The sequence below is a fragment of the Lasiosphaeria miniovina genome, assembly GCF_030549165.1.
Source record: "Lasiosphaeria miniovina strain SMH2392-1A chromosome Unknown B0T26scaffold_1, whole genome shotgun sequence".
Classification (NCBI taxonomy): domain Eukaryota; kingdom Fungi; phylum Ascomycota; class Sordariomycetes; order Sordariales; family Lasiosphaeriaceae; genus Lasiosphaeria; species Lasiosphaeria miniovina.
Genome location: NW_026848220.1, coordinates 6,043,629 through 6,059,955, shown reverse-complemented (window position 1 = coordinate 6,059,955; position 16,327 = coordinate 6,043,629). Strand labels below are relative to the sequence as shown.

General features: G+C 55.7%; 5 protein-coding genes across 5 annotated transcripts; 2 read left to right on the top strand and 3 right to left on the bottom strand.

Annotated features, from left to right (window-relative positions):
• Positions 1 to 806: 806 nt before the first annotated feature.
• Positions 807 to 3,868, bottom strand: B0T26DRAFT_689395 (kinase-like domain-containing protein). Its single transcript, XM_060441032.1, has 5 exons — positions 3,501 to 3,868; positions 2,904 to 3,388; positions 2,724 to 2,777; positions 2,294 to 2,538; positions 807 to 2,234 (listed from the first exon to the last, which is right to left on the bottom strand). Exons 1-5 carry the CDS (start codon positions 3,556 to 3,558, stop codon positions 1,163 to 1,165), a joined length of 1,914 nt encoding a protein of 637 aa, XP_060303563.1. The 5' UTR covers positions 3,559 to 3,868; the 3' UTR covers positions 807 to 1,162.
• Positions 3,869 to 5,348: 1,480 nt separating this feature from the next.
• On the bottom strand, positions 5,349 to 6,228 carry B0T26DRAFT_670945 (uncharacterized protein; the record flags this gene model as incomplete). Its single annotated transcript, XM_060439250.1, has 3 exons — positions 5,349 to 5,380; positions 5,547 to 5,774; positions 5,850 to 6,228. 3 exons carry the CDS (start codon positions 6,226 to 6,228, stop codon positions 5,349 to 5,351), a joined length of 639 nt encoding a protein of 212 aa, XP_060303562.1.
• Positions 6,229 to 9,041: 2,813 nt separating this feature from the next.
• On the top strand, positions 9,042 to 9,506 carry B0T26DRAFT_746558 (uncharacterized protein; the record flags this gene model as incomplete). Its single annotated transcript, XM_060444708.1, has 1 exon — positions 9,042 to 9,506. One exon carries the CDS (start codon positions 9,042 to 9,044, stop codon positions 9,504 to 9,506), a length of 465 nt encoding a protein of 154 aa, XP_060303561.1.
• Positions 9,507 to 13,229: 3,723 nt separating this feature from the next.
• Positions 13,230 to 14,228, top strand: B0T26DRAFT_635018 (uncharacterized protein; the record flags this gene model as incomplete). Its single annotated transcript, XM_060436683.1, has 1 exon — positions 13,230 to 14,228. One exon carries the CDS (start codon positions 13,230 to 13,232, stop codon positions 14,226 to 14,228), a length of 999 nt encoding a protein of 332 aa, XP_060303560.1.
• A 211-nt stretch (positions 14,229 to 14,439) lies between these two features.
• B0T26DRAFT_746556 (amidohydrolase 3) lies at positions 14,440 to 16,104 on the bottom strand (the record flags this gene model as incomplete). Its single annotated transcript, XM_060444707.1, has 1 exon — positions 14,440 to 16,104. One exon carries the CDS (start codon positions 16,102 to 16,104, stop codon positions 14,440 to 14,442), a length of 1,665 nt encoding a protein of 554 aa, XP_060303559.1.
• Positions 16,105 to 16,327: the final 223 nt, after the last annotated feature.

Genomic DNA, 16,327 nt, shown 5'->3' with positions numbered 1-16,327 from the left:
TGTGGGGTTTGGGGTCAGACTTTTGTCGACCCACTGTACATGCCTAGAGACTTACAAATAGTAAAGATCACAGTAAATTAGACGGCCAGGAAAAGCCTTTCATAGGTATTTTTAGGATATGGCAAGGCCTCTAAGATTATAAAATAGGGATTCTAATCGCTTTTACCTCCCTCAACGAAAAGCCTTTAGGGCGAGTCGTAAGTTATTCAGGCCTTCTAAATCTTGGAGAGTCCCCCATAATTACAGAGATCAGCTGGAAGGCTGATTAGCGGGCACCGATAAAGACCGATGGCGGGGTAATTACAGCCCCTCCTAGAATCACGTTATTGGAAAACAAGGCATGACGAACACCACAATAGATACAATTTAATCCCTGAATGCGATATATAGATTAAATTTGGTCACGAAAAAAAATCCAATACCCGGCGGAAGCACAAAGCACGAGTCCAACACGAAAGGTTCTCGGATCCGGCTGGCTACAACTGGCGCATCACATGCCGGCGCTCCGCTCCTCACACCCGAACTTTGAACGGCCCGGAGCCGTCAAGGTTCGGCACACGAACACCGAGAAGACTCACGCCGTGCCGTGGCGTGGAACTCAATTGGCCGGCACGAGTACAAATAGAACAAGAATGCTGCAATTGACGAAAGGGTCTTCCTTGCACAGACCTTCCAGTCCTTACCCAAATCCACCAGATCAACCACATCCACCAAATCAACCAGAACCATATACTTGACGCGGCCTAACCGGCACAACCTTAATCCCTGAATATTTATTAGTAGGAGACTTTCCAAGATGTAAAGGCCTCAATTCCTTATAGCTCGCCCTAGAGGTTTTTCTCCGAGGGAGGCAATAACTATCCGAACCCCTATTCTAGAATCCTAGAGGCCTATCTCTTCTCCAAAAGTACCTATTAAAGGCCTTCTCTGCCGGTTTATTTCGATAATCTTCTCCTAAACATTCAGAGACTAAAGTGTATAATGTCACGAAGAGAGAGAATAAAGTGATAATAATTAGCGTCCGTGGATCTAACGACTCGCTCACTCACGCTCCATCAACTCCGTCACAGGTATCAGCCTCGACATCAGCTGCCGTGGCCTGGCAGTCCCCCGCTGTAGTATTTTCTCCGCTTGAGCCATGGCCTTCCTGTCCAGGTGCACTCTATGCAACCCGGGTAGTCGGCTTGACTCCACGACGCCCGAGAAGAGTTGCGCCGTCGAGGTTCAGCTCAAATGCACCCTTCCGTCGGTTCTGGTCGCGAACCTGCTGCCTGGCAGCGGCGGTAACGGCGGCTGAGTGCTGTCCGTAGCCCTTCTGTTCGACAGCGGCTGGCGGAGCATGGGCCTTCCTCTCGCGATCCCGCCCTCGGGGCTCTTGTGCGTCTTCAATTTGCGTGTTCCGCATACTCTGCTCGAGATGCCGAGTCGAGCCCTGGACCGGCTTGTGGATAGATACTCTAGCTATGTTGGCGTCCTCGTCCTCTTCCTCGTCCGAGTTCTCGCTGAGGCCGACTAGCCGAGAAACGCCGGCCTTGCCACCGACCTGCTTTCGGCGCTTGCCCTCCTCCTCTTGCCGATGGACGGCGTAACCAACGTCAAAGACTTCGCGGAGGTTGACGGCACCAGGAGACCGGAAATCGTACCGCTTGTCGCCGTCAACGATCCTGGACACGTCGAACGCGCGCAGTGTACCTGCGGCTGCCTTCTTTTCCTCCCGAGGAGTCGGGCCAGACTCGCGAATCCACGGGTGGGCGAGGAACTCTTTGATGGTGTAGCGCTTCTCGGGATCTACACAGAGCAAATGGGAGATCAGATCTTGTGCCGACTTGCTGATGTCGTCCCACCACGGCGAGAGGAAAGTGAACTGGCCCTTCGCAACCTTCTCGGTGAGCACTTCGATGCTTTCGTCATAAAATGGCGGGAAGCCACACAGTAGTGTGTACAGCACGCAGCCCATGGCCCACATGTCGACCGATTTGGAGTACCGCTCGTCCTTCACTATCTCGGGCGCCGTATACCCGACAGTACCGCAGGGTGTCATGGTCTGGTTATCCCATACGATCTTTGACAGACCAAAGTCCGCAATCTTGATCTGGCCAATGCCGCCGGCACCTAAGCCCTTGACAAACTCGCCCTCGTCTTCCTTGTCCTCGTCACCCGCTGGTCTGGGCTTCGGATTCTTTGAAGGCATAAATGGTATGGGGCTGAAAAGAATGTTTTCGGGTTTGATGTCGCTGGGAAGGATTAGATAAGGTATGGGTGAGGTCTTGAAAGTCCCGGAGAGGGTGCTCACCGATGGACAATGCCTCGCTCCTCGTGCAAATACTCGAGAGCATTCGCAACTTGCGTGATTACATGCCTCGACAGATCCTCGCTAAAGTATGTCAATCGTACAATCTGGTGAAACAGTTCTCCTCCAGGAGCCAGTTCGAGTATTATGTAGTAGTACTGCTTGGACTCGGCAAAGTCTACAAGCTTGATGACATTGGGGTGGTCGATCTGGCGCATGATTTGCACCTCTTTGAGAATGTTTGCTCGCTGTACTCGTTGTTAACCATGGTGGACAAGACAAGCGCGGATTTTCGCACCCGGGGTGTCTTGTTCGACTGCCGCTACAACGGGCCGTTGGCAGCGTCGGCAGCACCCAGAAATAATTGTGGATGTTCCCGGCTCTGGAGAGAAAGCGACAAAACCAAGGAAAAGGGAAAGAAAATTTCTCGCACCTCTGCAGCTTTGGGAGCCTTTGGCTTGAAGTCCGGATGGAGATGTTTGTCGCTCTAGGACATCCCGCGAGTTGGTAAAAGGAAATACGGGGGAAAAAGGAGAACAGGGGATCAAGAAACCAAGCCTGAAAACTGGGAGGGCAAAATGAAGAATGCTCAAGCCCCAGATGTGCAACATACCTGCATGTTATTCATTTCGTACTTGCGGACAACCTTGATGGCCACCTCGCCCTGCGTTCCCTCTAGGTCTCTTGCTCGGTAGACGTTGCTGAAGGCGCCGTCGCCCATCTTCTCGACGAGTTCCCACCTCTCGAGGCCGGGATACCTAGGAAACGTGCTCCGGCTCTCATTTTCTTCGGCAACCAGTTGCGCGATGTTTGTGTCGGGGATTCGCTTCTTCGCCTTGGAATTCACCGTCTGGTCGACCTCGACGTGGTGCGCAGCGGCTTGGCCGGCCTGGGCAGCGCGGTTTTGGCCGCCGGCGTTGGCGACTGAGTAAGCATCGGGGACGGCAGCGCGATTCTGGCTGGCGGGGACGGCGCCAAATGCCGGTTCTGAGATTGGAGCGGCCATGTTGTTCTTTACCGGCTGGTGTTGTCGGGGCGGCGAGGACTCATGATTTTTACGCGTCGGCTCGTCAAGATTTGCCGTTCGTGCTTGCTTTCCTGTGCGATGACATGGACGTAAGTCTCAGATCCCGTGGCACGAGATCGTAGCAGGTGCAGTCCGTCGTGACTCCCGCATGTGACTGCTGCAACTGGAAAAGACAAGACGCACCGTGTCGGATAAAATTCTTTAGCTGTTGTATTGTCGACATCTTGCACTCGTCTTGCATGTAACGCACCGCTAACAACTCGATGCAGTGGGCGAGGTGGTGCAGGCACCGGAGGCGACTCGTGCTGTCTCGGTCAAGGAAGACAAATCGAAACGCTAAAGCTCGATTATCTGCGATTTGGGCACTGAACTGTTGCGTTGCTTTGAGCAATCGGACGCTGGCAGTATTCGCAAACAGAGATTGCTACGAGGGCGTCGGAGTTAGGCGGGCAGGAGAGAATCGTGTTGATGTGGTGCGAGGCCGAAGGACGGTTTGCGACTACCTTTTTGACAATAAAACAGGCCTCACTGCTGCTGTGGCCGAGTTAAGCGCTGCACAGCCCTGTGCCGAGAAAGACCCCAACCAACCTCGTCGGGTTAATGACCGCAGTGGCCCCGTGCCTTGGATGACGCTGCAGCCCACCCACACTTCAGCCCACTGGCGTACCATGTTGACCACTTTGGACCCCCAATGACGTAGTGTGCAGCGTCAGTGCGTCACGGACCCACCTAGGAGCCCCGCCCAAAAGCCCCGCCAATCTGTCAGCCAGCCCGCGGAAAATCTGTCCAGTGATTCCACAGGCTTCCTTCTGTCCCTTCCGGCGGATTTGGGGTATGATTCGAAGCAGTCTTGAGCTTGCTTACCATAGTATACTTGGACTGGGTTATCCAAGGAATTCTTAACTTGGTGGTTTGGTAGACAAACATCAAGCCTTTGCGATCAATATGCCAATATGCCAAGCTCGAAGGGATACACCAGCCCCTCATCGCCTACGCCAGTGGGGTGGTGCAAGGTGTACATATCCACAGTTTTCAAGTCAGACACGGAACATTACTCCTTGGATACACATGCAATTTGTACACCAAACCCTGAAGTCCCAATTAAGCGCTACGGGGGGTTTGAAGATGTTCCAATGTAATTTGCACCTTCTGCGGGGCATTGTGGTCTGGGGTATGTACAGAGCAGCCACTGTACAGCACGTCCTTAACTAAGGTAATGAAACCCAGCGATGCTTCAATCTCGGTGGGCTAAGCTGAGGGTTGCCAGCAGCCGAAGGAGTGAGCCACTGCCGCTGCTCTGCCGATCGCAAATCTGCCATCTGAAGCTGCGGCCGAGTCTCCCCTCTTCAGGTTGTCGCTGGCGATGAACGGAAGCCAGGGATGCGCTTGCCAGAGATGCAGCGGGCTAGGAACTGGACATTTCTCCCTGCCGTCTTTTACTGTCTCACGGTCGGTGAGTTAGCCTTACGGAGCAAAGTCTAAAGTTTTGTAGTAAGACAATCCCTGCATTTCCAATTCCACGTTGCTTTGTTAATTGTTGCTTCGTTTTGTTCGCGCCTACTGCGTCTTGCTCCCCCTTTCCTCAAAGATACGGAGTGATGGAGGATCATTCTCTCTCAGCTATTTCGTCGATCCGGTTTGGGATGGGCTCCGGTTCCCCGGTTCCCCGGTTCTCCGGCTCCACAAATGTTTTACACTGGCGCCACCGCCTCTCGCTAGTGGACGGATCTGTCCACTGCATGTTGACAGCGCCATTGACGTCATTGCCTCCAATGTGCCGCCGCATCGCAGCCTGTTTGTGCGAACCACCCGTAGTGTAACAATCGCTCCCGTCCCTCCAACACCGTCATATATGGTCAATGCGGTTGTCAATTCTGCTTCCCTGTGATCCATGCATGTACCCAGGCCTCAAATAGCAGCCTAGCCTATATTATTGACGTGTCCGGAATGCACGGTGGTGTAGAGACCAAACATTCTAAAATAACAGAATGTCCCAAAGTCATTTTATCGACTGTCTAACTAGGTGCCCATCTAGACCTGCACCGATAGATCCCTTTTGAGCTCTAAACAGCAGAAACTCTAGGCCCAATTTACATAGTCAAATAATCTTATCCTCCCCTGGCAGACCCCATGGCGCCGAACCATCGCCATATACGCGCATGAGCTTCCACAGCCCGACATCTATCTTGCTGGCCGCCCGCTGTATCTCCTGTGTCTCGCTCGACTTACCCAGCAGGCCCGCAATCTTGGTGGTGTTCGGCCCGAAGCTCGACTCCTCAAACTCGTGCAATGCGAGCCACCTGGGCTGGCCCATGCCGTTGTCGAAGCGGCTTGTGCGCCGCCAGCCCGCCATGGCCGAGACCTCGCCGATGTAGACGTCGCGATACCATTCCTGGAACTTATCCGTCGTGACGTTGGCGGGATCAATCTCTTCAGTCACGAGGATGGGGCCTCGGTCTTTTTGGCCACTCGCCGCTCGTCAGCTCTTGTTGCTATTAATTAGTCTCTTTCTCGCGCTGGTGCAATACGTACCGTCGCCCGTGCTACCGCTCCTCCATGTCTCGATATGCGGCCCAGCCACAGCCTCGATGTGGGTGAACTTGCTTATTGGCCCGCCCTCGGGCAGCATCGGGTTGGTTAAGGGTATGGTTATGTAGTCGGGCGAGCTCAGGTCCGAGATGTTGGGAAACTTGTACGCCACGAGGAACGGCCAGTCGCGGTCGGCATCGACCGACTGGTATCTCCAGGCCGACGTGATGGCGCCAGGCTTCCAGCGCAGCCAGTCCGGAATGTGCACGGTCTCATACCAGTGGACAAAGTCGCTGTATGGGAAGACGTCCTTGAATTCGGGCAAAACGCCAGAGTTTGGCATGAAGATGCCGGGCCCGGAGCCTACGAGTGGGAAAGCCATGTTGGATGATAGCAGCACAAGCTCGACAGATGGCAGTGTCTTCGGTGGGGATTTCAAGAGTGGGATGACTAGACCTAGCTCACGACTGGCGAGACAAACTACCAAGATTGTAGGTATAATCTTGACTCGGAGAGGGCAAGACGACTGAATTTTATATCCGTCGACTCCGCAACGGGTGCATCAAATACCCGGTAGCCTCAATGCTGAACCTATCGTAAAAAGCAGCAATTTTTCCCGTTAGTTGGTTCTCGTGCAGAAAGGCTTACTTTAGCCACTCGGATGCAGGCCGACGTTTAATTAATTATTTATCTATCTTGAATTGGGGGCCAAATCCTTCTACTTCATACCCTTATTATATTCTTTGTCGGTTCTAGCTTTTGTTTCGAAGCCGCTAGATTTCTTGATAGGCCGTCAGGTACATGGAGGGCAAGTTTTGATGAGGTGTTTGTGATTATTACAAAACCGCCAGTATAGCAGAAACAGAATCTATAGCGGTGGGTCGTTACGCCAGCAGACAATACAGATACCTGTTGCCTGGTCTCTGGGCAACAGCAACTATATGGACCAACCCCCACCACAGAATCCCAATAAGACATGAAAACCAAAGCCCCGTTGATGGAACCCAGTGACACAATACACTAGACTACACGTAACTCAATGTGTTGCCTCCGACAGGCTAGGTAAGGTATTTCACCAATCCCAATGGTATCTCAGATAAGTGCAATAAGACACGAAACCGTAATTTCACTGGGCAATTCCACCTCCGTGGACATAATTCAGCTGAACGGAGCCACAGTAGGCGAGCTTGCGAGCCCGAGGTGGCGTAGAGAGGCTGTCTCTTCTACTTTACCGTGAAGGTGCCGAAAGTTTTTCACACAGCGATTGACCAGTTTGCGTCCGTGTCAAAATAGAAGACAGGGACTGGTCGATCGGACAATCCTCGGACGCGTTAAGCCGTCAAATGCCGCTTTGCTGTGTCGTGAAGCCGTCGAAGGAAGGACCTCTTTGGGGGTGGACTCCTGATTGGGATCTGGGAGTGGAACGGAACGCTTTGTAAACTGCAGGAGTGCGCCACAGGCACAGCGCTGCAGGCCAAGAGCGCCGCAGGTACTGGGGGTCCTAGGGGGCTTGCCCCCTAGAAATACAACAATTAGACCATGAACATCGAAACATCGAATTATCAAGAGAATTTGTTTTGGTACTGAGGGGCTAGAATAGCTGTAAATCCGTTATCCCGAAGTTTAGCCGGGCAGAGTCCTTGCGGGACTTCCAGAGCGGTAATATGGCCTGCTCTCGCCGCCAGTTCCCGGTTACTATTGCGTACGCCGTCACGGTTCACAAGTCACAGGGAGCTACGCTTCACAGGGCTGTGCTGGACATCTCTGAGCGGGATTTCTCTTCAGGGTTTAATTATGTGGCTGTCTCACGCTTTGCTAGTCTACAGGGCTTGATGTTTGACGTTCCTTTGCCCTGGACCAAATCCAGGTCAAGAATGACGTTACAGGTGCCTTGCGTGCGGCGGATTACCAGCGCCGTGTTGACGCCGGGGAGGTGTTGGTTCCGGGTGTAGCCTAGATAGCAGAATCGACTTTTTCTGCCTCAACACAATGATTTTTACGTTGTGATGACTCTCCTGTGTTTTTTACTTTTAACACAGTTGACACAATTGAGTCTACCTTTGGCTACGAGTTATGGCACAAAGCAGGGTTGTCCTTACTAATTTCTCAGTAAAATGGCCCAGCCACCCATTCCCTCGAGCGAAGCGAGGACAGCCCGCGGCAGGCGCCGCCGGAGGCATCCGTTCACCTGACCCCTTCCTGACTGGTCAGGTAGCTTATTTTATCACATAGATGAGCTAGAGCCTTGAAAACACACCCATGTGGTTGATAGAGTGCACCGACTGTTATCGACTTCCGTAGTTGGGCCCTCACATCAGACGGAATGGCTCGGGTTTTTCGAGAGCTTGAAATTTTCATAGCTGCTTAAAGTCCACTCCCGCTCTTCTCCAGACCTGCGACTAGAAGCTTCCAACCAATTGATCCTGTGTGAACTTTTTGCCAACGCCCGCGGCTTCGACCGCGCAAAGGCGCGAGAGCCTCAAAAAACATACAAGTCAATCAGGCAGGCAAGCATTGGTATATCGCATGCGCCTTTTTTCCCCCAGATTGCTAACGCATGCGCGGTCGCAGGGACGAAAAAACCAACACCGACACCGCGTTGTGATTTCCGTCACATTTTAGCCAACAGGAGCGGTGCGCACGCCAATTCCCAACGATCGCTCCTGCTAATTAACAACCAGACTAGCAAACCTTCCGAAAGAGAATTGATCGGCGCTCCCGAGAAACCTGCGACCACCCAAATTCTAAGGCCGCGTAACGCCTCCGACGCCGAAGAAATTATTGGTTTAAGATGTCGCAGATTATTTCCATCGACTCGGTCTTAAAGACTATAAAATCTCTTCATCAGAACACGAGGTCTTTACGGATACTTATTAACGCAGAGGTAAGCAGCCTGCAGTATGAACCTGAGATGGCCACTAGTCATGTCAAGCTAACAGGAAAATAATAAAGTACAGGCGAGAGTGTAAGCTCCGTGACGGGAAGACTGTGTCCTGGCCCCGTCCACAGAACACCGAAGCAGTGTTGATCCAAATCGTCGGAGACTACCCCGAGCACCCATGCGACCAGTGTACCGCGGGAAAGGGCCCATTTGCCGAATGCACCGTCTCGTAATTGGCCGGAAATGGATCATGCGGGGGCTGCCACTACGGCTCGGGTGGAGCAAGATGCTCGTTTCGAGTCCGCACGGCCGACATGCCATCGGAGACCCCTGATACCCCCGACCGTGCTGGGCATAGAGGAAAGAGACGTCGTGTGAGGCAAGTGGGTACTGGCTCGGAAGTCGAACAGGCCACTGACACCGCGCCACGGTTTTCGGCTGCCGTCTCCCAAACCACGCAGGCTCCTCCCAACCAGGTCACTCGATCCGCCGCTCGCCAGCCGGCCACGATCCCGCCAGCCCAGCAGGTCGGAGCGGCCGCAATCCAGCCGCAGCCCTCGAGCAATTTAGCCCGTACCGCGGGTCAACTGACGACCGATGATCTGCCTGACCACCTCCGGGAGAGATTCATCCCTGCGAACATGACCGCTGCAGATATTCGGACCATGATGCGGGGTCTAGAGGCCATAGTTACCGCATACGCTCGCGCGTATGACTGGCTTGACGAGCGAGAGGGTGGCCGTGGCCGTGGCCGTGGCCGTGGCCACGATGGACATTGAGAATCGGGATACGGGCCAAGCAGCGGCTTTGGAATTTGGAGTCTGAATCGGGTTTACGGGGGTTTTCGTCACAGGGCTAGGGTTAATATGTGCGAAGGGCCGTAGATACCCAGTTTTCGTGGAGCTTTGTGCGTAGTAACTTGAGAACAATGGATATCTCGGGCTTCAAGGTCCATTTTTCACAGGGAATATTAAAAAGGTGGTCTACTTAAGGGCATTGATCTGCGTACTCTCCTACCCTCTCCACGTAACCACCTGTAGGTCTTTGGCACCTGTTAGCAGTTGATATACTTGGTACTCAGGGCTTGATTTAGGCCAGTAAAATCCCGAAGTACCATTCGGCCGCCCTAGCGCTTGCCATGCAACCCTGCTGTCCGATTAGGTTGAAGCTGTCAAAACCGTCAAAAGCTCCAAAAATGCGTTTTCCGAGGTGTGTTCCATTTTGCCGATTTCTTCGTTGCTAGCCAGGCTTTTGATGCAATCAATTAGCCAAAAGTCACAGCGTAGGGTCAGTGAGTTTTGAAGTCTTGAGTTATGATTTGTTCACATGGTGATGTATTTTCGTAGTGTTGAGTCTGTGTTGGAATGTGGGCCGCGAAAGGGCTAGGCAGAGGATTTGCAGCCTACTTCGCTACCTACTTCGCTGGGCTTCCTTAGTGCCCGGTAGGCCGTTGGGTTCCTGCCATCACGCCATGCAATACGGCATTTTACCATAAGAGAGAAAAGGCGGCCCCCATGTTACTAGGTGCCAAGGAACCCAGGAGGGTGCGTGAAAAAGCAGGAGGGTACGTAGATCAAGGCTCCTATTCGAACAGCATCATCTAGAAAGTGACTTTACAACCAGGGCGCCAAGCCACTAGCTTAGCTAAAGTCAGATTTAATACCTAAAAAGCCGAGTTCAGTAGATGGCAGGCCTTTTCAGATAGCCGGAGTGACTGCACTGCACCCGGGTATCTGAATGCCCTCTCTTTTCCTAGCGCCTAATTAACAGTTTTGTCGACAGTGACCTAGTTGTCAATACAGCCGTTGACAGTAGTAGGAAAAGGAGAGGGCATCTCGATGCCTGCCCCTGTCTTTAAATGCGCTGTCAACGTAATTAGTTGTTGACAAGGACAGTGGTTATTGCAGAAATGAACGAATTACAATCATAAGTTCAACTTCGGAGCCTACATTTATACGGCAATGAGGTGATAGTTAAATCAACTACCAAAAGCGGAACACCCTAAAAGCGGAACACCCTAGAAGCGGAACAAGCCGTGCAAGCCACCAACGCCACCACTTCCTCCGCGCGCGCACACCGCTTCAGCACGCACAACTTGTTCAATTCGTTTCCAAATTCCTTATTTTTCCAAATTTCATATTTTCCCAAACTCCTTCTTTTCTACTGTATTCGACGCAGAATTGACTGGGCATCATCATCTGTGCGACTACGAAGAAGAGTGGGTGCCGAACGCGCTCGGAATGGTCGAAAATGGCGTCTCTTTGCGCCGGGCGGCCCAGAAACCCTCAAATCGCCACCCAAAGAGCGAAGCGTATTGACTCGGTGAGGCTCAACGGTGCTACCAAAGAAATAATGGAGGTTTGGTTCAAGTATTTCGACCTTCCTGCCGTCAGGGACATGAAGCCCGAGAACCGTTGGAATAAAGACGAGACAGGCCTGCAGGAAGGTCAGGGCAGCAACGGTACGGTCCCAGGATCCAAGGAATATAAGACTCTGATCAAGAGATCGCCCGGGGCCCGCACCTGGGCCTCCTTCATTGAATGCATCTCGGCCGCCGGGCAGGCACTTCGACCATGCGTTATTTTCAAGGGGAAGGTCCAGCAACGGTGGTTTCCTTTGGAGCTGAAGCCATTCAAGAAATGGAAGTTTACCGCCCAAAATAAGGGCTGGACCGACGACGAAATCGCCCTGGAATGGCTTCGCGACGTGTTCATTCCGGGCACGGCTCCGGAGGACCCTAGAGAGGCTCGCTTGCTAGTCCTTGACGGTCACCACAGTCACATAACCTTCGACTACATGTGGCTATGCTTCCTGAATAGCATCTTTACTTACCTACTGCATATCATGGAGGCGTTGTGGACTTTGTTTGGGCACTACACTCAATGCCCCGGGCACGCTTATTCGGACCGCAGAACGTGCTACTGGCCGAAATATTTTAGTATGACGAGCTAAATAAGGTCCGTATTACCTTAGACTGGCCTAGGGGGAACCGTGAACAGACCGATGAGACGTGTCGACATGTTATCACTCACCCGGGTAGTTGCAAAAGAGCTTCAATGAATTAAACTAGATGCCCTTCAACGCAGCGAGACGTGTTCAACGTAGCGAGACGAGTGTTCAACGTAGCGAGACGAGTGTGTGTTGGAGGGGAGAATTAAGTGGTATTAAATTACTATTTCTCTCAACTCCGGCACTACCCGGGAGATGCGGACCTTTGATGTTGCGCTCTAATCGAATAAAGCGGGCCTTTTCGACGCCTTAGTTACGAGCACAAGATTCCTTGAAGGCGAGCTTGAAAATATCAGCACATAACAAACCAAGACGAGGAAGAAACGATTTCGACAAATTTCCGTTGTGTCCAAAGCTCTTGTAGGAAATAAACCCCCCGTAGGTAAGTACTTTCCACAAAAAGGGCACTTGGAGAACGCGTGGAAATGACTACATCTAACCAAGGTAGTTAGGTCTTTATTCACTCCAATGATGCCTCGGGTCGCTGTCAGAATAATTAATGTGATGAAGTGCCGTACAAAGTCATGAACTAACGAGACAGAGAACAGCCCCCGTTTTGATGGTTGGAGCTAAGCAGCTGAAAGCACTTTACTAGTACCCACTCTGGCCTCTCGCGCGTTTCCAGGTTTTCCGTCGTTGCTAGATCCATATTCCCCACTGAAATCCAACCCGGAACATCGTGAAGCAGCCGTGGTTAGATCTCCATTGTGGAGCGCCAGCTAGCGCCATCTTGGTCCTAGAAACATGTGTCCCGTGCCGGGCAGGCCCATGACCCGACCCACGACAGTCGACAAGCGAGGCGGGAAATCCGGGTCGCAGGCGAGGCGCCAAGTCGCGTAGCTGCCGCCGCCATGCGGATTGGTGGAGTAAAGAGTCGGCGGCGCCCATACGCTCGCCAAGAAAGATTCTTGGCCCTCCGAGGCAGTCTCCTTCCGACCGTCCCAGCGAGGATTGGCGGGCTGGTGTGCTAGCAGACAGCGCTGCCTGTTTTGGCAGAGAGGTCGCATTTTAGAGCGGCTTCCCGGGGAGATTATCCGAGAGCTGCAACGCCGTTTCAACGAAGGGCCGGCGAACGACTCGCCGAGCCCAATCGCGGCGGGGCATGACTGCAACGTTCTCGGCTATGTTCTCCGAGCCACTGGGGTCGCTACCCACGCCTCCTGGCATCTCTGGAGGTTATGCGGGGGGGGGGGGGGGGGGGGCGACCTCGACAAGGGGTATCTCGGCATTTGGTGTGCTGCTGGTCGAGGCCACCACATATCAGTACCTAGCAGGTGCTCGGAGCGCCATGCTCCAGCCAGTTGCAGACAGTGATATGGCTGACAAGTTAGACGCTCGCCTCAAATCCCATCCGATCCCCTACAACACATGTCGCACATGAACACATGTCGCACATGTTCGTTTTGTAGCACAAGTCTCAAGCTTGAGGCAAGCCCCCTTCGACCACGGCAAGCCGACCAGATCTCTAATGACTGTCTGACCAGATTGACGACATGGCCATGGCAAGCCTGGCTAAAGTAGCCGGCATCTCCGCCGGCGCGGTGCTGCTCGCGCTGAACATACCACACATCCCACACCTGTCATCGCAGCGCCTCACAGCCTTTGTCGGCGACTTCCCGATACCCGACTACCCGTTCGCCCTCCCCTTCTTCAGAGGCAGCGACACCAACGACACCGACGGCGACACCGACGACACCGACGACAACCCCTCCGAAGCCCCGTTCGTCTGCGACGCGTCCCACACGTACCGGGCCGAGATCGTGTCCCTCGAGCCGCTGCTCATCTACATCCACGCCCTTGTCACACCGCCCGAGATCGCCTCGATCCTGCGCACGGCGGAGCCGCTGTTCGCGCCGTCGCAGGTGACCAAGAACGGGCGGCAGCAGCGCACGTCGGACCGGACGTCGAGCTCGGCAGGCCTGCCGCGCGACGACGGCGCGGTGCGGTGTGTGGTCGCGCGCGCGCGCGGCTTCCTCGGCACGCTGCTGCGCGACGACTACGACGAGATGGGCCCGCCGCAGCTCGTACGCTACACGGCCGGCCAGCGCTTCAACGTGCACCACGACTGGTTCGACTCGCCGCGCGCCGCGGCCGACGGGACGAGCAGAGAGTGGAACCGTATCGCTAGTTTCTTTGCCATCCTGCAGGATAATTGTACTGGAGGCGAGACGTATTTCCCCCATGCCGAGGCTGTCGCGCCGTCGAGTCCCTGGGGCGGGCCGTCGTGGCACGGTGGAGGCGGTGTTGGTGATGATGGGGACGAGGATGGAAAAGAGACGGACTCGTTGTCGCCAGGCCCAAAGCCGCTGTGGAGAGAGCACGAGGACGGCGGGCTGGCGTTCAGGCCCGTCGCTGGCAACGCCCTCTTCTGGGTCAACCTGCACGCCAACTGGACGGGCGACGTGCGGACCAATCATGCCGGGCTCCCGCTGGTCGACGGCCTGAAGACGGCCATGAACATCTGGCCGAGGCAGTACCGCCCGGATACCTGATGGTCGAGTAGTGATACCTGGCGTGCGAAACAAGGCCTTTCTTTATGAATCTTGACTGTTAAACCTGCTCGTGTTGTTCTTTGCCAGCTGATGTCTTTAACCCGACCTCTTCTGTTTCTGTCTCTATCTACACGCCACTCGGAGACGGGCACTACTAGCCACTAATCTAGGTACCTAGAGACGCACCTAGAGACATGTAAATAGATCCTATTCACTCCGCCTCCGCCTCCGCCGCCCAGACCTTCTCCCCGGCGAACCACGTCTCGACCGTCCTCGCCTCGAGCAGCTTCTCGCAATCCCACTGCATATCGACAAGGACAAAGTCGGCCTTGTGGCCCTTCTTCAACACGCCTATCCGGCCATCATCAAAGCAGCTATACGCCGCACCCTCGGTCGCTGCCGCGACGGCCTCGCACAGCCCGAGGGCAAAGTGCGGGTTCACAGGCTGGTCCAGCGCCGCCGGGTCGCGGAACGATTTCCGCGTGGTGCCGACGTAGACGTTGCCGAGCGGCGAGTGCGGGGCCGTCGGCGCGTCGCTGCCGAGCGCGAGCGGGGCGCCCGCGTCGGCGAGCTCGCGGTACGCGAACGCGCGCCCGCACCGGGACGCGCCCAGCAGTGCCGGCCACGCGCGCAGGATCGCCGGGTCTGCGTGGACCGGCTGCACCGACGCCGTGATGCGCGCGGCGCCGAGGCGCGCGGCGTCGGCGGCGCTGGCCAGCTCGACGTGCTCGACGCGCGGGCGGCGCACCGGGCTCGCATGCGCCGTCAGCACGTCGGCGGCCGCGGTGACGGTCGCGTCACCGATGGCGTGGATGGCGACCTGCAGGCCAGCGGCGTCGGCGCGCTGCACGACGGGCGCCAGCTGCGCGGCCGTCCACGTCGGGTAGACATTCGCGCCATTGTGCGTGTAGGGCTCTGACAGCCCGGCCGTGCAGGCGTCGACGACGCCGTCGCAGATGACCTTGATGCCGACGACGCGGCAGTCGGGCGAGGACGCGGCGTCGTGGGCGCGGGCGAGCTCGATGGCACGGTCGACCTGCGCCGCGTGCTCGGCGTCGCTCTGCCCCGGCCGGATCAGCCAATACGCGGCAATGCGCATGGGGATGCGGCTATCGGCGGCTTGTAGTGCTTGCAGCGCCTCCCACGAGCCCTCGTCCATGGCCATGTCGATCAGCCCCGTGTAGCCAGCAGCATGGTATGCGGCGACGGCTGCCTTGATGGCGGCGACGCGGTCGGCCATGGCGGCGGCCTGCGCGAGGTGCGGCCACACGTAAGTGAAGTTTGCGGCCTCGCTGATGACGCCCGTTAACCTGCCGTCGCCGTCGCGCTCGGCCTTGCCGCCGGGCACGGGCGGCCAGGCCTCGGCGCCCAGCTCGGCCAGCGCCGACGAGCTGCACCACGTCGAGTGCAAGTCCTTGGAGTCAACAAAGATGGGGCGGGCGGCGTCGTCGAGCGTGTCGAGGTCTGCGGCCGACACGCCGCCTGTCGGGTCCGTCATGCTGTGCATCCAGTTCCTGCACAGGATGCGTGGGGCGTCGGGGTCCGCGGCGGCGTGGGCGCGGATGGCGGCCTGGATGTCGCGCAGCGACGTGCATGCGCCGAGGTCCAGCTTGTTGAGCGACTGCCCAAGCAGCATCAGATGCATATGGCCGTCAACAAAACCTGGTAGCACCGTCCGGCCGCTTAGGTCGCGCACCGTCACCGTGTCATCGTCGGCCGCTGGTGGTAGTTCGCTCGCGGGCCCCACGTACTCGATCACGTCGCCCCGGACCAGCAGGCTCTCGGCAAACGTCGGCTCCCCATGCAGCCCGGCGTTGGTCCCCGGCCGCACGCCCGACTGGAAGATGCGGCCGTTGGTGAAGAGGGTGGCGGGCATTGTCTGAGGCGTCGTGGTAATTGTCTGCGACTGATGGCCTGATACCCGTAAGAAGTGCGGGCGCGTGTCTACTGCCTGCTGCCTGCTGCCTGCTTTCGGCGGGGTTGGGCGGGTGCATGCAACTCAGCTGCGCTTTCGGCGGCCAGCCGGGTTGGGGCTTGATGGTTTGCGATTGCGGAGGCCCGAGGGAGAGCAAGCGTAGCGGTGGCTAGCGTTAGCTCGC

Bases quoted from the DNA above. Each gene is read 5' to 3' on its own strand.
- B0T26DRAFT_689395 (XM_060441032.1), bottom strand. From the start codon at position 3,558: ATGCAAGACGAGTGCAAGATGTCGACAATACAACAGCTAAAGAATTTT. The intron at 3,389-3,500 runs GTGCGTCTTGTC...GTCATCGCACAG, and splicing joins AAAGAATTTTATCCGACACG to GAAAGCAAGCACGAACGGCA. The intron at 2,235-2,293 runs GTGAGCACCCTC...AATCCTTCCCAG, and splicing joins GAGCGAGGCATTGTCCATCG to CGACATCAAACCCGAAAACA.